The following is an 18,070-nucleotide window of genomic DNA, read 5'->3' as shown; positions in this document are numbered from 1 at the left end:
AAACTCTAAATATATCTTTTCTTCTGACAAAAGTGGACGTTGCAACTGATCAATACAATGTGGCCCATCATACTGACAAAGGAAACTTTAGATTTAGATTTTCTTTCTTGTATATCTTTTATTTATATGTAATTCTATCTATGTAACGGTATTTATGAAACTGCCAAAAACAGGAAAGAAAATACATCGGTTTTCAAATGAAAAGCTGTTTTTTATTAAACAAAGGACATCAAGTGCTTGATTTTCAATGTTATGTTAACTGGAGGTGACCTGCAGACCTAAAACTACTTAGATCTGCATAAAGGGGTTACCAGCATAGAAATGAGGGCAGCTAAGGCTAGAAAAACATCATTTTATGTTTTTTTTGGCTCGTGGTTTCTCATCTCTTCTTGCTGCTTTAAGTTATATTTGTACAGTTTTAAGACTGATGTTTCCAAATGACCGATCACGTTTTAACCAAGATCTTCTGAGTCATAATGTTGAATCGACACCAGTGGAATGTAATTATTGTAAAGTAAACAATCTTAACATCTAGAATGACATGCAGTGTTTGCTTTTCTACTTTGAAAAATAACTCTGAGTCCCCAGTCCTGAGTCTGCATCTCCTCAACGATTGAACGTTTCAGCAGACTGGGCTATTGTATGTTTTCATAAACTACTGTAAAATTTGTAGTTCAAGTCTAAGTTGAATATTCTTTTCTCAGGTTAGTGTAACTTGCATCTTCCTTCCATCACAGTCTGAACAACAGAAACAGAATTAGAAATGATGGTGGGATAAATTGCAGACCTAATCTGGAAACATTTAGTTCTTGTTCTTCTCACTCCAGAAGACTCCTTCCACATTTTGATCTCAACATGAAGGTTCTCTTGTTATCTATCAGTATTATATCCTCTATAGATCAGTTGTCAGAATCACCAACCATCAGTATGTGTCCTGAATGTATCGCCTGGTATCTCGTTCCTCATTTGTCTTATATTTTGTTCCTGATTAGTAGATATTGTTCTCTACTATGAAGGGCTAAAAGAAAGCTTTTTGGCCTTTGTGTGTTCCAGTACGGACGGTCGGACAGCTACCGGGTGGCCACCACACAGGACACGGATGACAAGGAGTCTCTAAAGAAGAAGGGAGGAAAGGACATGGATGACCTGAAGAAAGAAGTACCCATCGTACGTGCTCTTCCTGTGTTTCACATACTGATGTTCAGCATTCATCTGTGTTACCCAGGTTCATTTGATGAAGAACTGTATCACTAATGGTTCATGTGGAAGCAGAGAGATGGTCAGAAGCAGATGAGTAAAGTCAAGTCACCTGATCTTCCTGTTTTTAAATGAGATAATATAAAAGATGTTTTTAGCACTTTGTGCTGTAGGGTGGACGATGGACGATCAATTTAATTTCTTTGTGGAGTGATTTATTTCTCTAAGACAGTGTTTTTCAACCACTGTGTCGCGGCACACTAGTGTACCGTGAGTGATCGTCAGGTGTGCCGTGGAAATTATTCAATTTCATCTACAGTATTTTCCGGACTATAAGCTGCTACTTTTTTCCTACACTTTGAACATGCGGCTTTTCTGTGGATCTTTCTTCACCCACCAAGGGGCTCTTTAGCAGGAAGTGAATCATTGGAAGTCAAAATTGGAAATGAAAGAAGAACGCGCTAATTTTCATTTAGAACAAGCACATGCTAGCAGCAGGCACGACGGAGAAATGTTTTCAAACTCATATGATGCAGCTTCTAAGTTGAGGAGCATCGATCTGGCACTACAGGAGGGAAATAGAGCCGCTGCACGTAAACTCGGCGTGAAYAAAACCGGATTTGGAGACRGAGAACTGCGTCCTTAATATATCCAGCAGTTATTAGGACGCAGCCCCCTGCTGCCCGCTGCTGGGTCCTTATGGGAAACCGAGAGCAGCAGAGATACCAGCGGCTTGCAGCCCGGTGCGGCTGATATATGTACGTTTCCGGGGGTGGGGGGTCAAAAAATTTGAAGGTACGGTTTATAGTATGGTGCGCTCATAGACCGGATAATACGGTAATTGGTCTTAAAAGATTTTTGAAAACGAATTAATTATTTGCAAATAATGCCATCTTTGAGTGTCTCTGCTGTAGTCGTGACTAGCAGCGTAATCATGTAATTTTCTTACCACTAGATGGCAGTAGGTACAGAGCATTTTACATTGAAACAAGAGAATTAGTGATGCATGAATGTTACTACATTCATGCATCACACAACAGTGTTGTGGCACTGTTCAGGTGTATTTTTGAAGTGGACATATTAAGTGCAGTTTGAAATAAGAAATGTAAAATATGATAAAAATACATTTTTGTGTTTATTTGTTTCCTATTCAATACACTTTGATAAGAATGACTATATATGTAATATAGGCGGCTACAGAGTATCTTTGTTTACATTTTTGGTTGGTGGTGTGTCTCATGATTTTTTTCAATCAAAACAATGTACCTTGGCTCAAAAAAGGTTGGAAAACACAGGTCTAAGGCAGAAGTTCAAACCCACAGCATAGCTTGTTGATTTAAAGCCACTTAACATGTTTCAGATGAAATAATATCAAACTGAAGATTAAAAAAAATGCTTTGCTATATTAAAAACGAGGATTTGCTGTCTTACGTTTAGTGGTTTTTCAGGTGCAGATTTTGAATTTATATAAGAATATTTTAGATGAATGTGCACTAACAGGCGAATGCGACTCATCAGTAAGACTTGAAATGTTCTTTATGAATGTTGCCTTTTATGTAGGTTTTTAAATTCACCGCCCATCTGTTTTCTCTGCAGACGGAACATAAAATGTCCGTTGAGGAGATTTGCCGGAAATACACCACGGATATGGTTCAGGTAAGATATTAACTTCAAACCACACAGATCAGTCTGAAAGTTCCTGTTTCAGGACAATTACAGCAGTTTCACCTAAGTTAGAACATCGGTTTCAAACCCCTCTTTCCCCCCCACAAATATTCTGTTTAAAACAAATATTCTCCGTCTTAAATGCTTTGCTTCTGGGCTCAATGTTTCTTGGTGATTTGTTTTCATGTTTGTTTATTTCTATGACCCTCCTACTGATTGGTAATACATCCCCTCTCTGTGTTTACCACACCCAGGGCTTGACCAATGCCAGGGCAGCAGAGTTCCTGGCCAGGGACGGACCCAATGCCCTGACCCCACCCCCCACCACTCCAGAGTGGATCAAGTTCTGCCGTCAGCTGTTTGGTGGCTTCTCTATCTTGCTGTGGATCGGTGCCATCCTCTGCTTCCTGGCCTACGCCATCCAGGCTGCGACAGAGGATGATCCTGCTGGGGATAATGTAAGTGGAGGGTTGTCTCAAACATTCATGCTTGAACTCATGTTGCTTTAAATGGAAATGTAGCTTCTAACATTGTTACAATGTAATTTTAGTGGAACTATGGCAGATAGTTACTGAATCAGGCTATGGTCCTGATGCTCAATTTCAATTTTTGCTGAAATCTTTTATGTTGTTTTTTTGGTGTGATCATTCATACTACTAATTAAAACCGACTGGCATGAGACCTCCGTGCAGATTATAACACAGAGCATTCTGGGTAAATACAACCAAAACAAATGCGTGTTTCTAGCGCTAGCTGGTGAAATGATGTGCGGACTTTTACAAAAAAGAAATCCTACAACTGTTTTTTTACATTTTGTGAGGATGGAAGTTGTGCTCATGTCTTCTTTGGAGGTTTTTATGTTGTTTTGTTCAGTCGTTCTCGGTGCTGTTCCCCCTCATGTCAGGGGATGAACAGGCGTTTCAGTCGGTCTGGTTAGTTTGCCACAGTGCAGTGGAAAGAGAACAGTAGCAGCTGAAAATGTAACAAATGTTTCAGTTTTGGTCCCCCAGTTGAACCAAGTCTACCAGAGTATCAGGTGGTAAAACACCCCAACAGAGTGGATTTAACCATCATAATTTAACCAGAATTCTTTTGCCTCTAAACTATCAACCCAGAAGAAAATGTTTTCTTGCTGCTAAATATATGCATTAGAGAGTGTCAGTGCTTTTCAGTTTCTCTCCCAGTGGTCATAATTTTCTGCCTGATAGTTGTGGAGACGTGTCAGTGTTAGGGTGAGTATTTGCTGCTCTGTTTCCCCTCATCTCGTCAGAGATCATTGTGCAGAGTCCTTCGGGATGAGTGTGTCGGCTGTTTGTCCCGACGCTGCCAACTGGCCCATCTTCAGGATGACACACTCCGTCCTGTTAGCGTCCGTTTTCATGACGCCGTAGGGAGACGGTGACTCCTGGTGTTTGGAACGTTTGGGGAAGAGAAAGATATTGTCGGGTCAGCACAGTTTCCATGCCGGGTCAGAGCACAGAACAGAGCCGAGAACAGAGGCTAAACGGTTCTGACGCACACAGCATGACCAGACAAAATACTGTGGGTCAGTCCGCAGGGAGGAGTCATGAAACAGCAGCAGTGTTGATCCAGGATGAGCGCTCCTGTCTGTTAGCCACCAAAACATGAGTTCATGCTCCGATGACCAGCCACAAACAAATATAGATAACAGGGCTTCGAGAGGTTAGTTAATGTGTTTCACCACATGTTAACATTTAAGACGATAAAAACAGCTACAGCTTGAAGACTTCAGTGATAACTTCACATTTTTCTAAAATAGTTTTCTTTCAGTCAGTTATTTGATGTTAACATTAGCTGATGAGGTGTATTTTTTTTTTCTCTGCTTGGATGCAACATATTTTTAGATTAGAAAAGTGATCTAACTTGACAGATTTTTACATCAGATCTGAAAGTCTAATATTTTTTCTCTTCTCTTCTTCTCTCTCTGTAGTTATATCTGGGCATTGTGCTTTCGGCTGTTGTCGTCGTCACTGGCTGCTTCTCCTATTTTCAGGAAGCTAAGAGCTCCAAGATCATGGAGTCCTTCAAGAACATGGTCCCTCAGGTGCAAATGTGTTTTGTGGTTTTTGCTTTTTTTTCTAAATCTCTAAGAAATATAGATAATGAATCTTTCTATGCTGTTTTCATAGTGTTTTAAAAAAAGAACCCTTCCAAAACGTTTTTTGACACCATTTCAAGGTTTCATTTTCTTATGTAACTGACTTTTATGGCAGTCAGATGTTTCTACATTAAATTTTTTTCCTGTAAAACTTTTTGCTGGAAAAGTTTTACATGAAAGTTTTTTTTTTAAAATATTTTTATACCAGTTAAAACATTTAGCTATGAAATATCTCATGACTGCCTTCCATGCCCAGCAAGCCTTGGTGATCCGAGAGGGAGAGAAGATGCAGATCAATGCCGAGCAGGTGGTGGCAGGAGACCTGGTGGAGGTGAAGGGAGGCGACCGGATCCCCGCTGACCTCCGCATCATCTCCGCCCATGGCTGCAAGGTGTGCACAAACAAAAAAAGCTCAAGCTCTAGCAATTTCTCTGTTTAAATAACTAGTTTTAAACGGTTTTCCTGCGTTTCCAGGTTGACAACTCATCCCTGACTGGAGAATCGGAGCCCCAGACCAGGTCACCTGAGTGCACCCATGACAACCCTCTGGAAACCCGAAACATCGCCTTCTTCTCCACCAACTGTGTTGAGGGTAACTTCACAACTGTCAAGTTTATAATGGTCTTTATAAATTTAACCTTAATGGAGACGACAAACAACCCTTTCATCTGTGCAATGTATTTATAGAGTAGAAAGGTGTAGCAGACAAGTGAGGTTGTTTTTAATTATCAAGTAACATGGTTTATTAAATAAAATAATGCAAATTCCCTTTTTTGGGCTGCACAGTGGCACAGTTTTTAGTACTGTTGCTTTGCAGCAAGAAGGTCCTGGGTTTGAATCCTGGCCTGGGGTCTGGAGTTTGCATGTTCTCCCAGTGCATGCGTGGGTTCTGTCCTGGTACTCCAGCTTCCTCCCACATTCCAGAAGCATGACTGTCAGGTTGATTGGTCTCTCTAAATTCTTCTTATGTGTGGTTGTGTGTGTGTATGACTGTTTGTCCTGTCTGTCTCTGTGTTGCCCTGGGTTAGCGTTATGGTTATGGTGCCTCTCGCTCTTTAACCGATAGGCACCAGCACTCCTCGCAACCCCTCTAGGGATAAACATATAATAGGCTGGATGGGATTTCCATTCTTTTTCCACATGCTTTTAATAGACTAATAAGTGGATTAGAAATTTATAGAAGAGGTACTGATGTATTTAAAACCACAGGGATATTTTGACATTTGTGTGAATGTAATTATTGTTTTCCAACTTCAGCTTCATATGTTTGTAATGCATTTTGCTATTAAATATAAAACTATCATGATCTTAATTAGACAAAAATTTAAAATTCCTGCTATATTTATCATTTTTCGTCTGGTGCCCTCTTGTGGTCAAAATTCATATCTCGTGCTTTCAAGTTAAATCAAACAGTCAATCCTGTTTATGCTTTCATTTATTGTGATTCTATGTAATAATTTTGATTAGTTTCTGTTTTTAACAGAGTTTGTTTAAATGCCATAAGTGTAACAATTAGGTCTGTCGCGTGATAAACGATAAATCAATTAATCGCACAATAAATTAAACCTATCATCTTCATTTTAATTATCGGCTTTATCGTCTCTTCCTACCTTTTTTTCTTTCTAATGATGACACTGAATGAAAAAAGGCTCACCTCCGGTGCTCTCCACTGACCCTCCCTTCCTCATTTGCTTAGTGTAATGTCCAGCGCACACTACACGAGTTGTTGGCCCATTTTCAAAACCTGAGAGACACATTAGCCGACAGAAATCCTAGGTCAGTGGTTCTTAACCTGGGTTCGATCGAACCCCTGATGATCCTCTGAACCCCTGATGATCCTCATGATCCTCTGAACCCCTGATGATCCTCATGATCCTCTGCAGTGATGGCTTTGCCATCACTGCAGAGGATCATGTTATATTGCTTGTGCTGCGGAGGAGCACTGATTGAAGAAGCTCCACTCTCAGCATGGATTTGAACTTGTGTCTTCAACAGTGACGTGCGGTGAGGTTCATTGCTGGTGGCACTAACTTGTGACTTAGACACCATGCATGTTATTGGACCTACGGAAATTTCGAGCATGCATACAACGCTGGGGGGCAAAAAGACTAATCTTTTACRTGTCATCCATGGCCGCGTTAACTCAGTGAAACTTAGAAATGTAGGTATTAATTTCGTGCTATGATCCACAGCAAAGTGATCTGTATTCGCCAAGCTACACAGACTCGTTGCCATAGCAACTAACAATAATGCCACTTCATGTTTTAGGATTTAATACCAAAAAACATTCAAGAATTTTGCACATAGAACAGAACATTTAGTTTGTTGTTGTAGTACTTTTTAGGCTTACTGTTTTATTAATAAATAATTGCTGTGGTAGATTAGCTACCTAGCTACCGCTTCTACTTTACTAAATTATTTAAACATTGTAGCCCACAAAATGCACATTTAATTAAAAAACTAAACAAAAACATCTTATTGGTGTCTTACCTTTACGTATCACTGAAATCCATGCACCCTTAATTCTGCACAAAAATATCCGTTCATCCAAAGCCAAGTCTATCCTGGGCATGTCTTTTCTCCTTTGTTTGAGAATCATCAAACTGTCTTTAAGTAAAACTTTCAGCTCCGGTGTTGGTCTTCCTTTAGTTATTATCTCCTGCTTCAATTGAAAATCCACTTTAGAAAACTGTTTAAGTGTAGAAATGTAGTATTTCATGTTGACGTCGGAAGAGAGAAGAAAACAAATATATCACTGTACTTTACTTATTTACTGTGTGGGTAGCTACATGGCTAGCTCACTGTGTCTTACTCTGCAGTTGTGCAGTCACAATATCTGGGCCTTTCTGCCGGATTTTCAAAAAATATCAGCCACGACAATGGACAGGGGAACCAACAAGTTCATGTCATCTTTTTTGGACGATATCAAGGTGTTTGAGCCACGCAATGGCTCCAAGATTGTGCGCGTCACAGCTAAATGCTACCGGTCAATGAGGAACACAGCAGATCGCAACGGTACTCGGAGGCTAACACGATTAGCGTGGCAAACACAATTACAGTTTAGTAAAAAGCCTTTTCAGGTAAAATAAAATCTTTAATGTATGTCAGATACGGTACACATTGCATAYYGATCTGTTCAGCTAACGTAAGACTGTAACAGACAGGCTTCAAGGTGTAGAAGTTGTATCAGTACTGCCATTATGCTGTACTTGGCTAAAAGGTTTTGATAATGGATGTGTTTATTATTGACTTTATTTTTTTCATTCACTAAACACAAAGAAAGCAAAGCAATAATACTTACACCAGCAGACACTCCTTTGTTCTTATTGATCCTACGACAGTTGAGCTGCAAATGCGGTCGTGCACAAGCTTTAATCCAAGCAAGGCTTAAAGTGTATCAATCTATGGCAGGAAATCGCATGCATTATTACGTCATTTCCATTAAATCAGTGTCCAAAGGTCTTGAAACAATATTATCGTTTATCGCAATAATTTTTAGACAATTAATCGTCCTGCAAAATTTATCGTGACAGGCCTAGTAACAGTGTTCTCTAACCTTGTCTCTAGGAACTGCTCGTGGAATTGTCGTGTGCACCGGTGATCGTACAGTGATGGGTCGCATCGCCACACTCACCTCAGGCCTGGAGACCGGCAAGGTAACAACTTCATCATCTGTCCACAGGCGCATTAAAGCTCCTGATTCACAAGAACATCAGTTAAAGATGTTATCAAATATTTATGCCTACTTTATCCAATTTCTCTATTTTTTGGGTTTACTGATGGTTGTCTATGTTTATTTTTCTGCCATAACAGAGTAGTTTCAGCTTATCTGATCTTCAAAAAGAGAGATGAGGTTCATCGTTTCATTTTAGGTTAAAAACAGGTTATTTAAAGCATAAAGCTGCCAGCACTCAAATCTACGTTTGAGCAAGAATTTGTTTTTCATCTTTTTTCAGACACCCATTGCTAGGGAGATTGAGCACTTCATCCATATCATCACTGGCGTGGCCGTCTTTCTTGGCGTGACCTTCTTCATCCTTTCGCTGGTCCTGGGCTACACCTGGCTAGAGGCCGTCATCTTCCTCATCGGCATCATCGTCGCTAATGTCCCTGAAGGACTTCTGGCTACTGTCACCGTGAGTTTTCAGAGAAACTGATTTGAGTGTTTGTGGCGTTTTTATCTTTGAAAAACACGGAGGGTTAGCACATCATCTCTGTAATGTTTCTGTCGAGTTGGGATTTTGTTATAGCTACATTTTGTGTCTTGTCCTTTATATTTGTTGTAGGAAGGGGAGGGCAGTATGGACTACAAGTTTTATCACAATATTTTGTGGTAGTATTTTGATAACGATAAAAGTGATGATAAGAATTATTTATTACTTTTTTTAGGTAACTTTTTACTTAGATAGCTATACAAACACAAATGCACTTGAAAAACATTTCACTAAAAAACTATTTTACTGAACATTGGTAGATTTGTTGTTACTGTCAGTTTGTGTGACTGTGAGCCTGTAGTGTGTTTTTTTCAGTGTGTGTTTTGTGACTGCAGTGATTATGCTGAACATTTTGTCCTGTGGTGTTTTTTCTCTTAGTTTTGTGTTTTTGTGCTGTGACTTTGTGTCTGGCTCAGTTTTTGTATCTGTACTGAATGTGTTCAGTTCTCTCTGTGTGTGTGTGTGTCTTTGTACTAAAGCACTCATGTGGTTGTGTGTTTGTGTTTCTCTCTGTCCATTCTCCTCTCTGTAATGTCTCTCCCCTCTTTTCCAGGGCGGGGCTTTCTGCAATGACAACAGCTAGTTAATGTAATGACATTAGGTCTGCTACTTTTTAGCTTGATAGTCTGAACTTGGCCTCCTTGGCTCGGCCTTGGCTTGTTCTGTTTGGCCCTTTGGCCTTGCTGTACTTGGCTCAATACCATAATGCCGAGGTGTCAAACTCATTTTCATTTCGGGCCATTCCAAGATGATGAATGTTCTCAAACGGCAGATTGTGCCAGAAGGTATTGCTAAAACCTATTAACCTCTTAATTAAAATATTAATAAATAGGTGTGTCTGCATTCAATGAGAACTTCTTAAAATTATACATATTGATCACATTTTCACACTGGTCAGTCCCTCCAAGATTTTGCAATTGTTTTTGTGATATTTAGCTATCAAAATTGCAGATTTTGTGGTGCTACTTTAGAAATACTTGCATGGAATTTTGCTATATTTACGCTTATGTATGACAGTAAATGTGACTTTTTGTTACTTGCCACGTCAATCAGACTATAACTTGACATCAAGTTAGACTGAGGCAGCATGCTATTACAATTAAGAAACACTGCCACCTGCAGGTGGGAGTTAGCATTGCTTAAACCCAAAGTTTTAAACCACTTTTGCAGACAATTTGCAATAAATTCACATTTGTGCTTTATAATAATAATGCAGGGCTTTGTTGATTTTGCATGAATTTTTGCGGTCGTGGAAAACTGGAGGGACTGATTGATGAAATTTGGCAGTGTACAGATAAAACTTGGTTTGATTTGACTGATAAAATAATATTTAAACACACAGCTGTTCTCTTCAAGGTTCTATTTATGTGGCCCTGGAGTCCAGAGGGCCACATAAAAAGCTATGACGAACCAGATTTGGCCGCTGGGCCTTGAGTTTGACACATGTCCCATAATGCATTGCTGTTCTGCTGCGTCACCTCACTCAGTCATGCCTCTGCATCGCTTTATTGGCTGTTTATACTTCTCAGAAGGAATCTTGATGTTAGTGCATTTTGCTGAGCTGTTAAGGAGAATAAAGTTCTTCGGGAATCTCGTTTGGGTTGTTTCTTATTTGGTTTAGTTTGCTACTAATTAACTCTGCTCAAGCAGATGCTCCTCTAACGTCAGGTTCCCCATATAAAGCACTAATCTGTCTTTATTCTTCTCTTTCTTTGTTGTAATCGCCATCTATCCATCCTTCTCTTCCTCCATTTGTCTCCTCCTCTGCCTCCCTCTCTGGCATCGCTCTGTCCTTCCAGGTGTGTTTGACTCTGACTGCGAAGCGAATGGCCCGTAAGAACTGCCTTGTGAAGAACCTGGAGGCTGTGGAAACTCTGGGTTCAACCTCCACAATCTGCTCCGACAAGACCGGCACCCTGACCCAGAACCGGATGACCGTGGCCCACATGTGGTTCGACAATCAGATCCACGAGGCTGACACGACTGAAGACCAGTCAGGTGAGAATTATGGACTGGGAGGAGTTTCAGTTCATCCTTAACAAGAACTGGTTCTGAGTTCAACCAGGTTTTTATGTAGTTTATTTTATATGTAGCTCATGGCATCAATAAACAATTAGCAACTTGATTATGTCATCGCCTAGCATTTGTAAGATAAATCATATGTTCTCATTTTCTCATTAGGCTCTCATTTTATCTTCTATAAAAAATATGTTTACAATAAGTGAATTCCCAACCAGCTGCTCTAATTCACATATTAAGTGCTTTTCTCATTAGAGGAGGAGGTCATTGCTGGCCTCTGGTTTAGATTTATAAACTCTGACTGGAAACTTTGTTTTAATCAATATTTAAGACCATATAAATAGTAGAGAAGTGTTTCAAATCAACACTGACGGACTAAAAGACAACAGCACAATAATAAAATAATAATTTTACAAAGCAATGGAATTACTCTTGTTGGTATTATGAAAATCAAAATTTATCATCTGACCTATTTGTACAATAATATCTTCATTGTAAAACTAAAGCTCAACTCTGCTCTTATCATTTTTCACCTACACCTACACACACACACACACACACACACACACACACACACACACGCCCACACACACACACACTGTGCATGTTATCTATCTGATTTCTAACCATGAGCCCTTGTTACTTACAAAGCGCCTAAATGTAGGTCAACAGGTCTGTGAGGACACTGGTCCCATAACAGTTAAGAGGTTAAAATAAATCTTAAATTCAGCTAAACACCTCATGAAATGTGCTGCTGGTAAAGTTTTCATATGTTCAACAATCTACAAAAAAACAAAACTGCTATTTGTCCTGTTAGTTTTAGAGCATTAAGTTCTCAAGAGTTGAGTGTAGAAGAGACTCGATAAGAAATCAGATTTTAGTTGTGTAGCAGGAAACACCCAGACATCGGATAAATTTGTTTCTTTTTGACCCTTTTAGGTTCCTCTTTTGACAAAAGTTCAGTAACATGGGTATCTCTGGCTCGCGTTGCTGGACTGTGCAACCGTGCTGCGTTCAAGGCCGGTCAGGAATCTCTGCCCATCCTGAAACGTGATGTAGCCGGCGATGCCTCCGAGTCAGCTCTGCTCAAGTGCATCGAGTTGTCCTGCGGCAGCGTCAAAAGCATGAGGGACAAGTACAAGAAGGTGGCTGAGATCCCCTTCAACTCCACCAACAAGTATCAGGTAGACGCTCAAAATAATTCCTGGACTAGGTCAGACCAGAAGCCGTGAACTCTGAAACGACTCTTTATTAAATACACAACGAAATATTGTTCCCATTCAGCTTTCAATTCATGAAACTGTGGAAGAAAATGTAAGTCCGTACCTCCTGGTGATGAAGGGAGCCCCTGAAAGGATCCTGGACTGCTGCTCCACCATCATGATCCAGGGCAAAGAGCAGCCAATGGACGATGAGATGAAGGAGGCTTTCCAGAACGCCTACCTGGAACTGGGAGGACTGGGGGAGAGAGTACTGGGTAAGAATAAACCCCAAATTAATGCCAGGTGCAAAGAAAATAAACCAAGTTAGTAAAGAAATGATGTGTGATAAATTGAAATGACACAGGAAGAATTGAAAGTTTGGAAGTTACTGAAATAGCCTTTACATTTCATTTTGGTGTTTTCAAGGTTTGGAAAGTGCTTGATATTCAAACTGTAGAGTTTTGTAATAGAGTTCAATCTAATGTTTGATTAATGCCTAAATTTCAAAAACATTATTTACACTTGAAACCAGATATTTTTATACAAGACACATGCACATGTTTCTCACTGTCTGAAGTTAAACCAGACCAAATCTTTCTTGTTTTATTCAATTAGGATTCAGAAATTTTTTTGTAACTTTATTTGTATGTTGGTTATACTAAGGTTAACATTAACATATTCAAAACGTATTTACAGTTCTATTTTCTGCCCCTTTTCTTCCAGGTTTTTGCCACCTGTTCATGCCACAGGACAAGTATCCCAAAGGCTTTTCCTTCGACACAGATGATGTCAACTTCCAAATAGACAACCTTTGCTTTGTTGGCCTCATGTCTATGATCGATCCTCCTCGCGCCGCCGTCCCTGATGCAGTGGGAAAATGTCGCTCCGCTGGCATCAAGGTGAAAACCTTTCAGTTCCAACTTTAAAGTTAGAGAAGCCCAGAAAATCAGCAGTTAAAACATTTCTAAATATTTTTCTATTGCAGTTCTACTCTTTGATACAAGTTCCAGTCCAAATTCAATTTAACTTTAATTATAAAGAAACTTATGCTACCACAAAAGACCCAAAGTGCTGTAAGGAGAAATGCATCCACTGTGTGACCAATTATTAAGCAAATCATATTTCTGAAGAGTATTTTTATTATCATCTATTTGTCCAATCATTTTATCTCTCAAGATTAACTCTGCTCTCGTTATATATCAGTGGTTTATAACATTAAATGAAAGGCTTCCTAGTGTGTTCAGCAACTTATTATCATGTCATTTTACTTTGGTAAATTATTTTCTAATTATGCCTCCTATTTTCTGTTCTGTAGGTTATTATGGTGACTGGTGACCATCCAATCACAGCCAAGGCCATTGCTAAGGGAGTCGGGATCATTTCTGAGGGCAATGAAACAGTGGAAGACATCGCTGCTCGTCTCAACATTCCTGTCAGCCAAGTTAACGCCAGGTCAGACAGCAGTAGGGCTGTATGAATAAATCGATTCGGCGATATATATCGATATTTTACGCCCTCGGAAGGTATCGATTTTTCATCCGCGAGTATCTATCCATTAAACCATAGGGGTCCATAGCCTTATAGCCTTATAGCTCTTTTTAACGTCTAGTTTGTTACAGCGTAGCAGCAAGACTCCGCCTCCCTCAGTCTCACTTTCAACTTGCGCTTAAAGTGCACATTATAAACTACACACCAGTTTTTAAATTGTGTTAATAGGCCAAGTATAACCGGAGTTATGCTAAAATTAGTAAACCATATTTTTCCGAATGTCAGAGAAATGTCAAAAGCGCCGCCATTCCCGGGCTTTTCCGATTATGTGAGAGGGAATGAGCTTCCAAACGTACAAAACGAAACGAAACATTAGATTCCTGTGTTTTTGGACATGTAAAATCTTCAATAAATAACGATGGGCTGTATTTTGTTGCTGTGAAACGAAGTAAAGTTGCGCAAGTAACCGTGACAGAGAAGCGGAAAAGAGTAGCGGCGCGAACGGAGCAGCTGCAAAAGCAGTGAGATCGCGAAATTAATGCAAATTTCGACTGGTAGCATTCACTTCGTAATTAGTTTTTAGCTTAGCAGTTTCTGTTCTGTATATAAAGGATTACCTGAAGAATGAACATGGGTTGATAACATCCGAAGCGGGCGCGAAGCGGGCGCAAAGCGGCGCTGTGTTTTGAGCAGGAAGACAAAGAGGAAAAACCCCTGGTCGGAATCCGCGGCGCAGTGAGGATTTCCATAACAATGGCTGATCGATCATTCTTATTAGCAGCAGCTAACTTCGGGAGCCAAGGCTGTTTTCCCATAGTCCAAAGGACTGCATTTGTGGCTGCATTTTTACTCCAAAATGCAGCCACAATGTCCAAAAGAAAAAACATAAGTGCAATCAATCATTTGCATATTGAGAGTCTACAGAGGCTGATAATCTCCCCACTCTGCTCCTGGATTACCGTTTAAACTTTTGAGTTTTATGTCAAATCCACATGAATTAAATGACAGAAACTAATTCTCTCACTGCATCTTTRATTCATTTTGTCCAGCTGCAGACTGTTAGACTGTCCAATCAGAGTCAGGTATTGTGTAGTTTGTGCTTTTAATCAGTTTTCAGTTAATTAAATTCAAGTCTATGGAACACAAAATGTCACTAAAATCACTGTCCTTCTAAAATCTTTCAGAAAAACGTAAAAATGCACAGAATCGTAGCGACTCGTATCGCTCAACAAATATCGTGATACATATCGTGTCATGACCAGAATATCGTATCGTGAAATTATTGTATTGCTACACCCCTAGACAGCAGGCCGACATTTATGCATCTAGTCTTATTCCATTGATGAAAAACATGAGGGATTATTTAGTTCATCAACAGAAGGAATATAATAACTAGATTCATGACAGCTGTGTTTATCATTTGGAGAAAACTGTTGCTTGAAATAGTTTTTGTTTTGTAGGGATGCCAAGGCCTGCGTGATCCACGGCTCAGATCTGAAAGACCTGACTCAGGAACAGATAGACGATATTTTGAAGAACCACACAGAGATAGTCTTTGCTAGAACTTCCCCGCAGCAGAAGCTCATTATTGTCGAAGGTTGCCAGCGACAGGTAGAGTCAACGAACATTACAGTTGATTCTAGCTGTTTATTAGTGGATCTCCTGTTGTTGTACATTTGGTCTGATAATATGAATGTGTGGAACTTTCCCTCAGGGAGCCATCGTGGCTGTGACAGGGGACGGCGTGAATGATTCCCCGGCCCTGAAGAAGGCAGACATCGGCGTTGCCATGGGGATTTCTGGCTCTGACGTGTCCAAACAAGCAGCAGACATGATCCTGCTGGACGACAACTTTGCTTCCATTGTGACTGGCGTGGAAGAAGGTGTGTGATTTAAAAACAAAGCAGGTGTTAGAGATTGGAGCAAGTAAAAAGTTGAGAAATGAACTTGAAATAAAAGCACAATTAAAATAGCTTTAATATTGTAAATATGATCTATTTTACAGGCCAAACCTTTTGTGTCTGCAAACCCTGACTAAATACTTGTCATGTTTTTGTCTTTAGGACGCCTGATTTTTGACAACCTGAAGAAGTCCATCGCTTACACCCTGACCAGCAACATCCCAGAGATCACCCCATTCCTGTTCTTCATCCTGGTCAACATCCCTCTGCCACTGGGCACCATCACCATCCTCTGCATCGACCTGGGAACCGACATGGTGAGAACAAAGTGTCAGTCAGGGAACCGATCACTGCTAGGTCCTACATTTTCCCACAGATTCAGCATTTCTACACACTTTGATGGATTAAACAATATGTTTGCATGCAGAGAGAATCAAAATATATGAGCTGTAAATAAACATAAAATAATGTCCATTAATGAGTCACCAAGAAACATATGGCTTATTGAGTGGAACTGCAAATTAGGTGCAAACTGCAAAAACAAATTTTATCATGATGTCATTGTCTGAGTACTGCCTCATTCAAATGGAGAGGTATCTAAAGAATAATACAGAACCAACACCAGTGGAGTACCAACTCTTAAAGCTTGGCTAATGAAAAGATTAACTTATCTTTGGTATGTTCACTTTTCTTTCTGAAGAATAAAGAAAACACAGAAATTGATTAAGAATATTCTTCATTTCAAGTTTAAATTTGCTCTTACAGCAGTGAATTTATCACTTTTTTTCAGGTCAAATCCGAGTCATGTAACATTTTTCATTTGTCTTTCTATATTTAAGACATAGAGCTGTAGAGTTGTTACCAACATTGAGTCCTGTTTACATCCGTATGGTTTCTACAGTTCTTGTAGTATTGATGAGGCACATGGCTTTCAGGCTCCTATTCTCACACTGATGTGAGGATGTGAAAAACGTTTGGGCAGCTGAATGATAAAATAACTTTTGTCCCTTTGCCGAAAAATCTCAAATTGAGCTCATTCACTTGTTTACTGTCGATCTGTTGAGCTGGTTATGCTTTGAACGAAGGGTGACTGCTTCTTCTGCTCCTCTGAAACTGTTCATGTAAACATTTTAGGAATTGTTTTTCTTTCTGTAAATGAAATGTTTGTTTACGTTTCCATTAAATTGATTGAGGTTTGACGAATAAACCATGTTTGTTCTGTTTGAGGTTCCTGCTATTTCTCTGGCCTATGAAGCAGCAGAAAGTGACATCATGAAGCGCCAGCCAAGGAACCCACGGAGGGACAAACTGGTCAACGAGAGACTCATCAGTATCTCATATGGACAGATTGGTGAGTTATCTTCTACCACCAGAGTTATAAAACATCAACTACATTCACACTGGGGCTACATCCACATATGTTAGTGCAGTAAATCCTATTCTATTTAGTTTAATCACTTCTGATTAACATCATTCAGTCAAAAATGGCTGCCACAGAAAGCTAACTAGCCTTCTGCTAACCAGCACGCTATGCTCTGTTTCTGCAGGCATGATCCAAGCTCTTGGTGGTTTCTTTGCCTATTTTGTTATCATGGCTGAAAACGGTTTCCTGCCGTCTCACCTTGTTGGTATCCGGCTGAACTGGGACGATCGCGCCAACAACGACCTGGAGGACAGCTACGGCCAGCAATGGGTACCAGTCTCCTCCTGCCATCTCTCTGTTGTCATGTTAGCCTTCTGACTTCTCTATTGATGTCAGCCACATGGAACAAACATGAAAAACATCACAATAACTGTAATTTTCTGATGTGATGATGGTGTGAAGGCAAGCAGCACTGAAACAGGAACATGTTCTGTTTTTCTACCAGACGTATGAGCAGCGGAAGATCGTAGAGTTCACTTGCCACACAGCGTTTTTCGTCAGCATCGTGGTGGTGCAGTGGGCCGACGTCATCGTCTGCAAGACCAGACGCAACTCCGTCTTCCAGCAGGGAATGAAGTGAGGATGAAATGATCTCAAAGCATTGACGAAAATACACCTTAAAAAATTCTGATCATGAAAAGCTTTCTTTAAAAAGAAATGGCTTGTATCCTCAGATGATTACAGGTCTTCCAGTAAATTGGCAGAAAATTCTTGTACCAGGAAGTTTATTTAACAATCAACATCAAGCAGATCTGAATCTAATGGCAGGTGAAAAATCTGGAAAAAAGATCCAGTTTTCAATCAGCTTTTAAACATTGCAGTTCCTCACTGCAGCCACATGG

At 40.0% G+C, this 18,070-nt stretch overlaps 1 protein-coding gene across 1 annotated transcript in view; it reads left to right on the top strand.

Annotated features, from left to right (window-relative positions):
• The window catches only part of atp1a3a (ATPase Na+/K+ transporting subunit alpha 3a), a 32,943-nt gene that overhangs the window by 10,636 nt on the left and 4,237 nt on the right, over positions 1-18,070 (top strand). The window contains exons 2-20 of the mRNA XM_008422837.2: positions 1,054-1,167; positions 2,794-2,853; positions 3,117-3,320; positions 4,814-4,927; positions 5,238-5,372; positions 5,456-5,573; positions 8,549-8,637; positions 8,938-9,117; positions 10,995-11,193; positions 12,154-12,398; positions 12,499-12,691; positions 13,140-13,315; positions 13,732-13,868; positions 15,365-15,515; positions 15,619-15,787; positions 15,968-16,122; positions 17,033-17,156; positions 17,353-17,498; positions 17,674-17,804. Of these exons, the coding sequence (XP_008421059.1) occupies positions 1,054-1,167; positions 2,794-2,853; positions 3,117-3,320; positions 4,814-4,927; positions 5,238-5,372; positions 5,456-5,573; positions 8,549-8,637; positions 8,938-9,117; positions 10,995-11,193; positions 12,154-12,398; positions 12,499-12,691; positions 13,140-13,315; positions 13,732-13,868; positions 15,365-15,515; positions 15,619-15,787; positions 15,968-16,122; positions 17,033-17,156; positions 17,353-17,498; positions 17,674-17,804 (2,840 nt within the window). The remainder of the gene's footprint in view (positions 1-1,053; positions 1,168-2,793; positions 2,854-3,116; positions 3,321-4,813; positions 4,928-5,237; positions 5,373-5,455; positions 5,574-8,548; positions 8,638-8,937; positions 9,118-10,994; positions 11,194-12,153; positions 12,399-12,498; positions 12,692-13,139; positions 13,316-13,731; positions 13,869-15,364; positions 15,516-15,618; positions 15,788-15,967; positions 16,123-17,032; positions 17,157-17,352; positions 17,499-17,673; positions 17,805-18,070) is intronic.

This window comes from Poecilia reticulata, linkage group LG11, assembly GCF_000633615.1.
Source record: "Poecilia reticulata strain Guanapo linkage group LG11, Guppy_female_1.0+MT, whole genome shotgun sequence".
Taxonomy (NCBI): Eukaryota; Metazoa; Chordata; class Actinopteri; order Cyprinodontiformes; family Poeciliidae; genus Poecilia; species Poecilia reticulata.
Note: the sequence above shows the minus strand (reverse complement) of the source record. Positions and strands in the feature narration are given on the sequence as shown.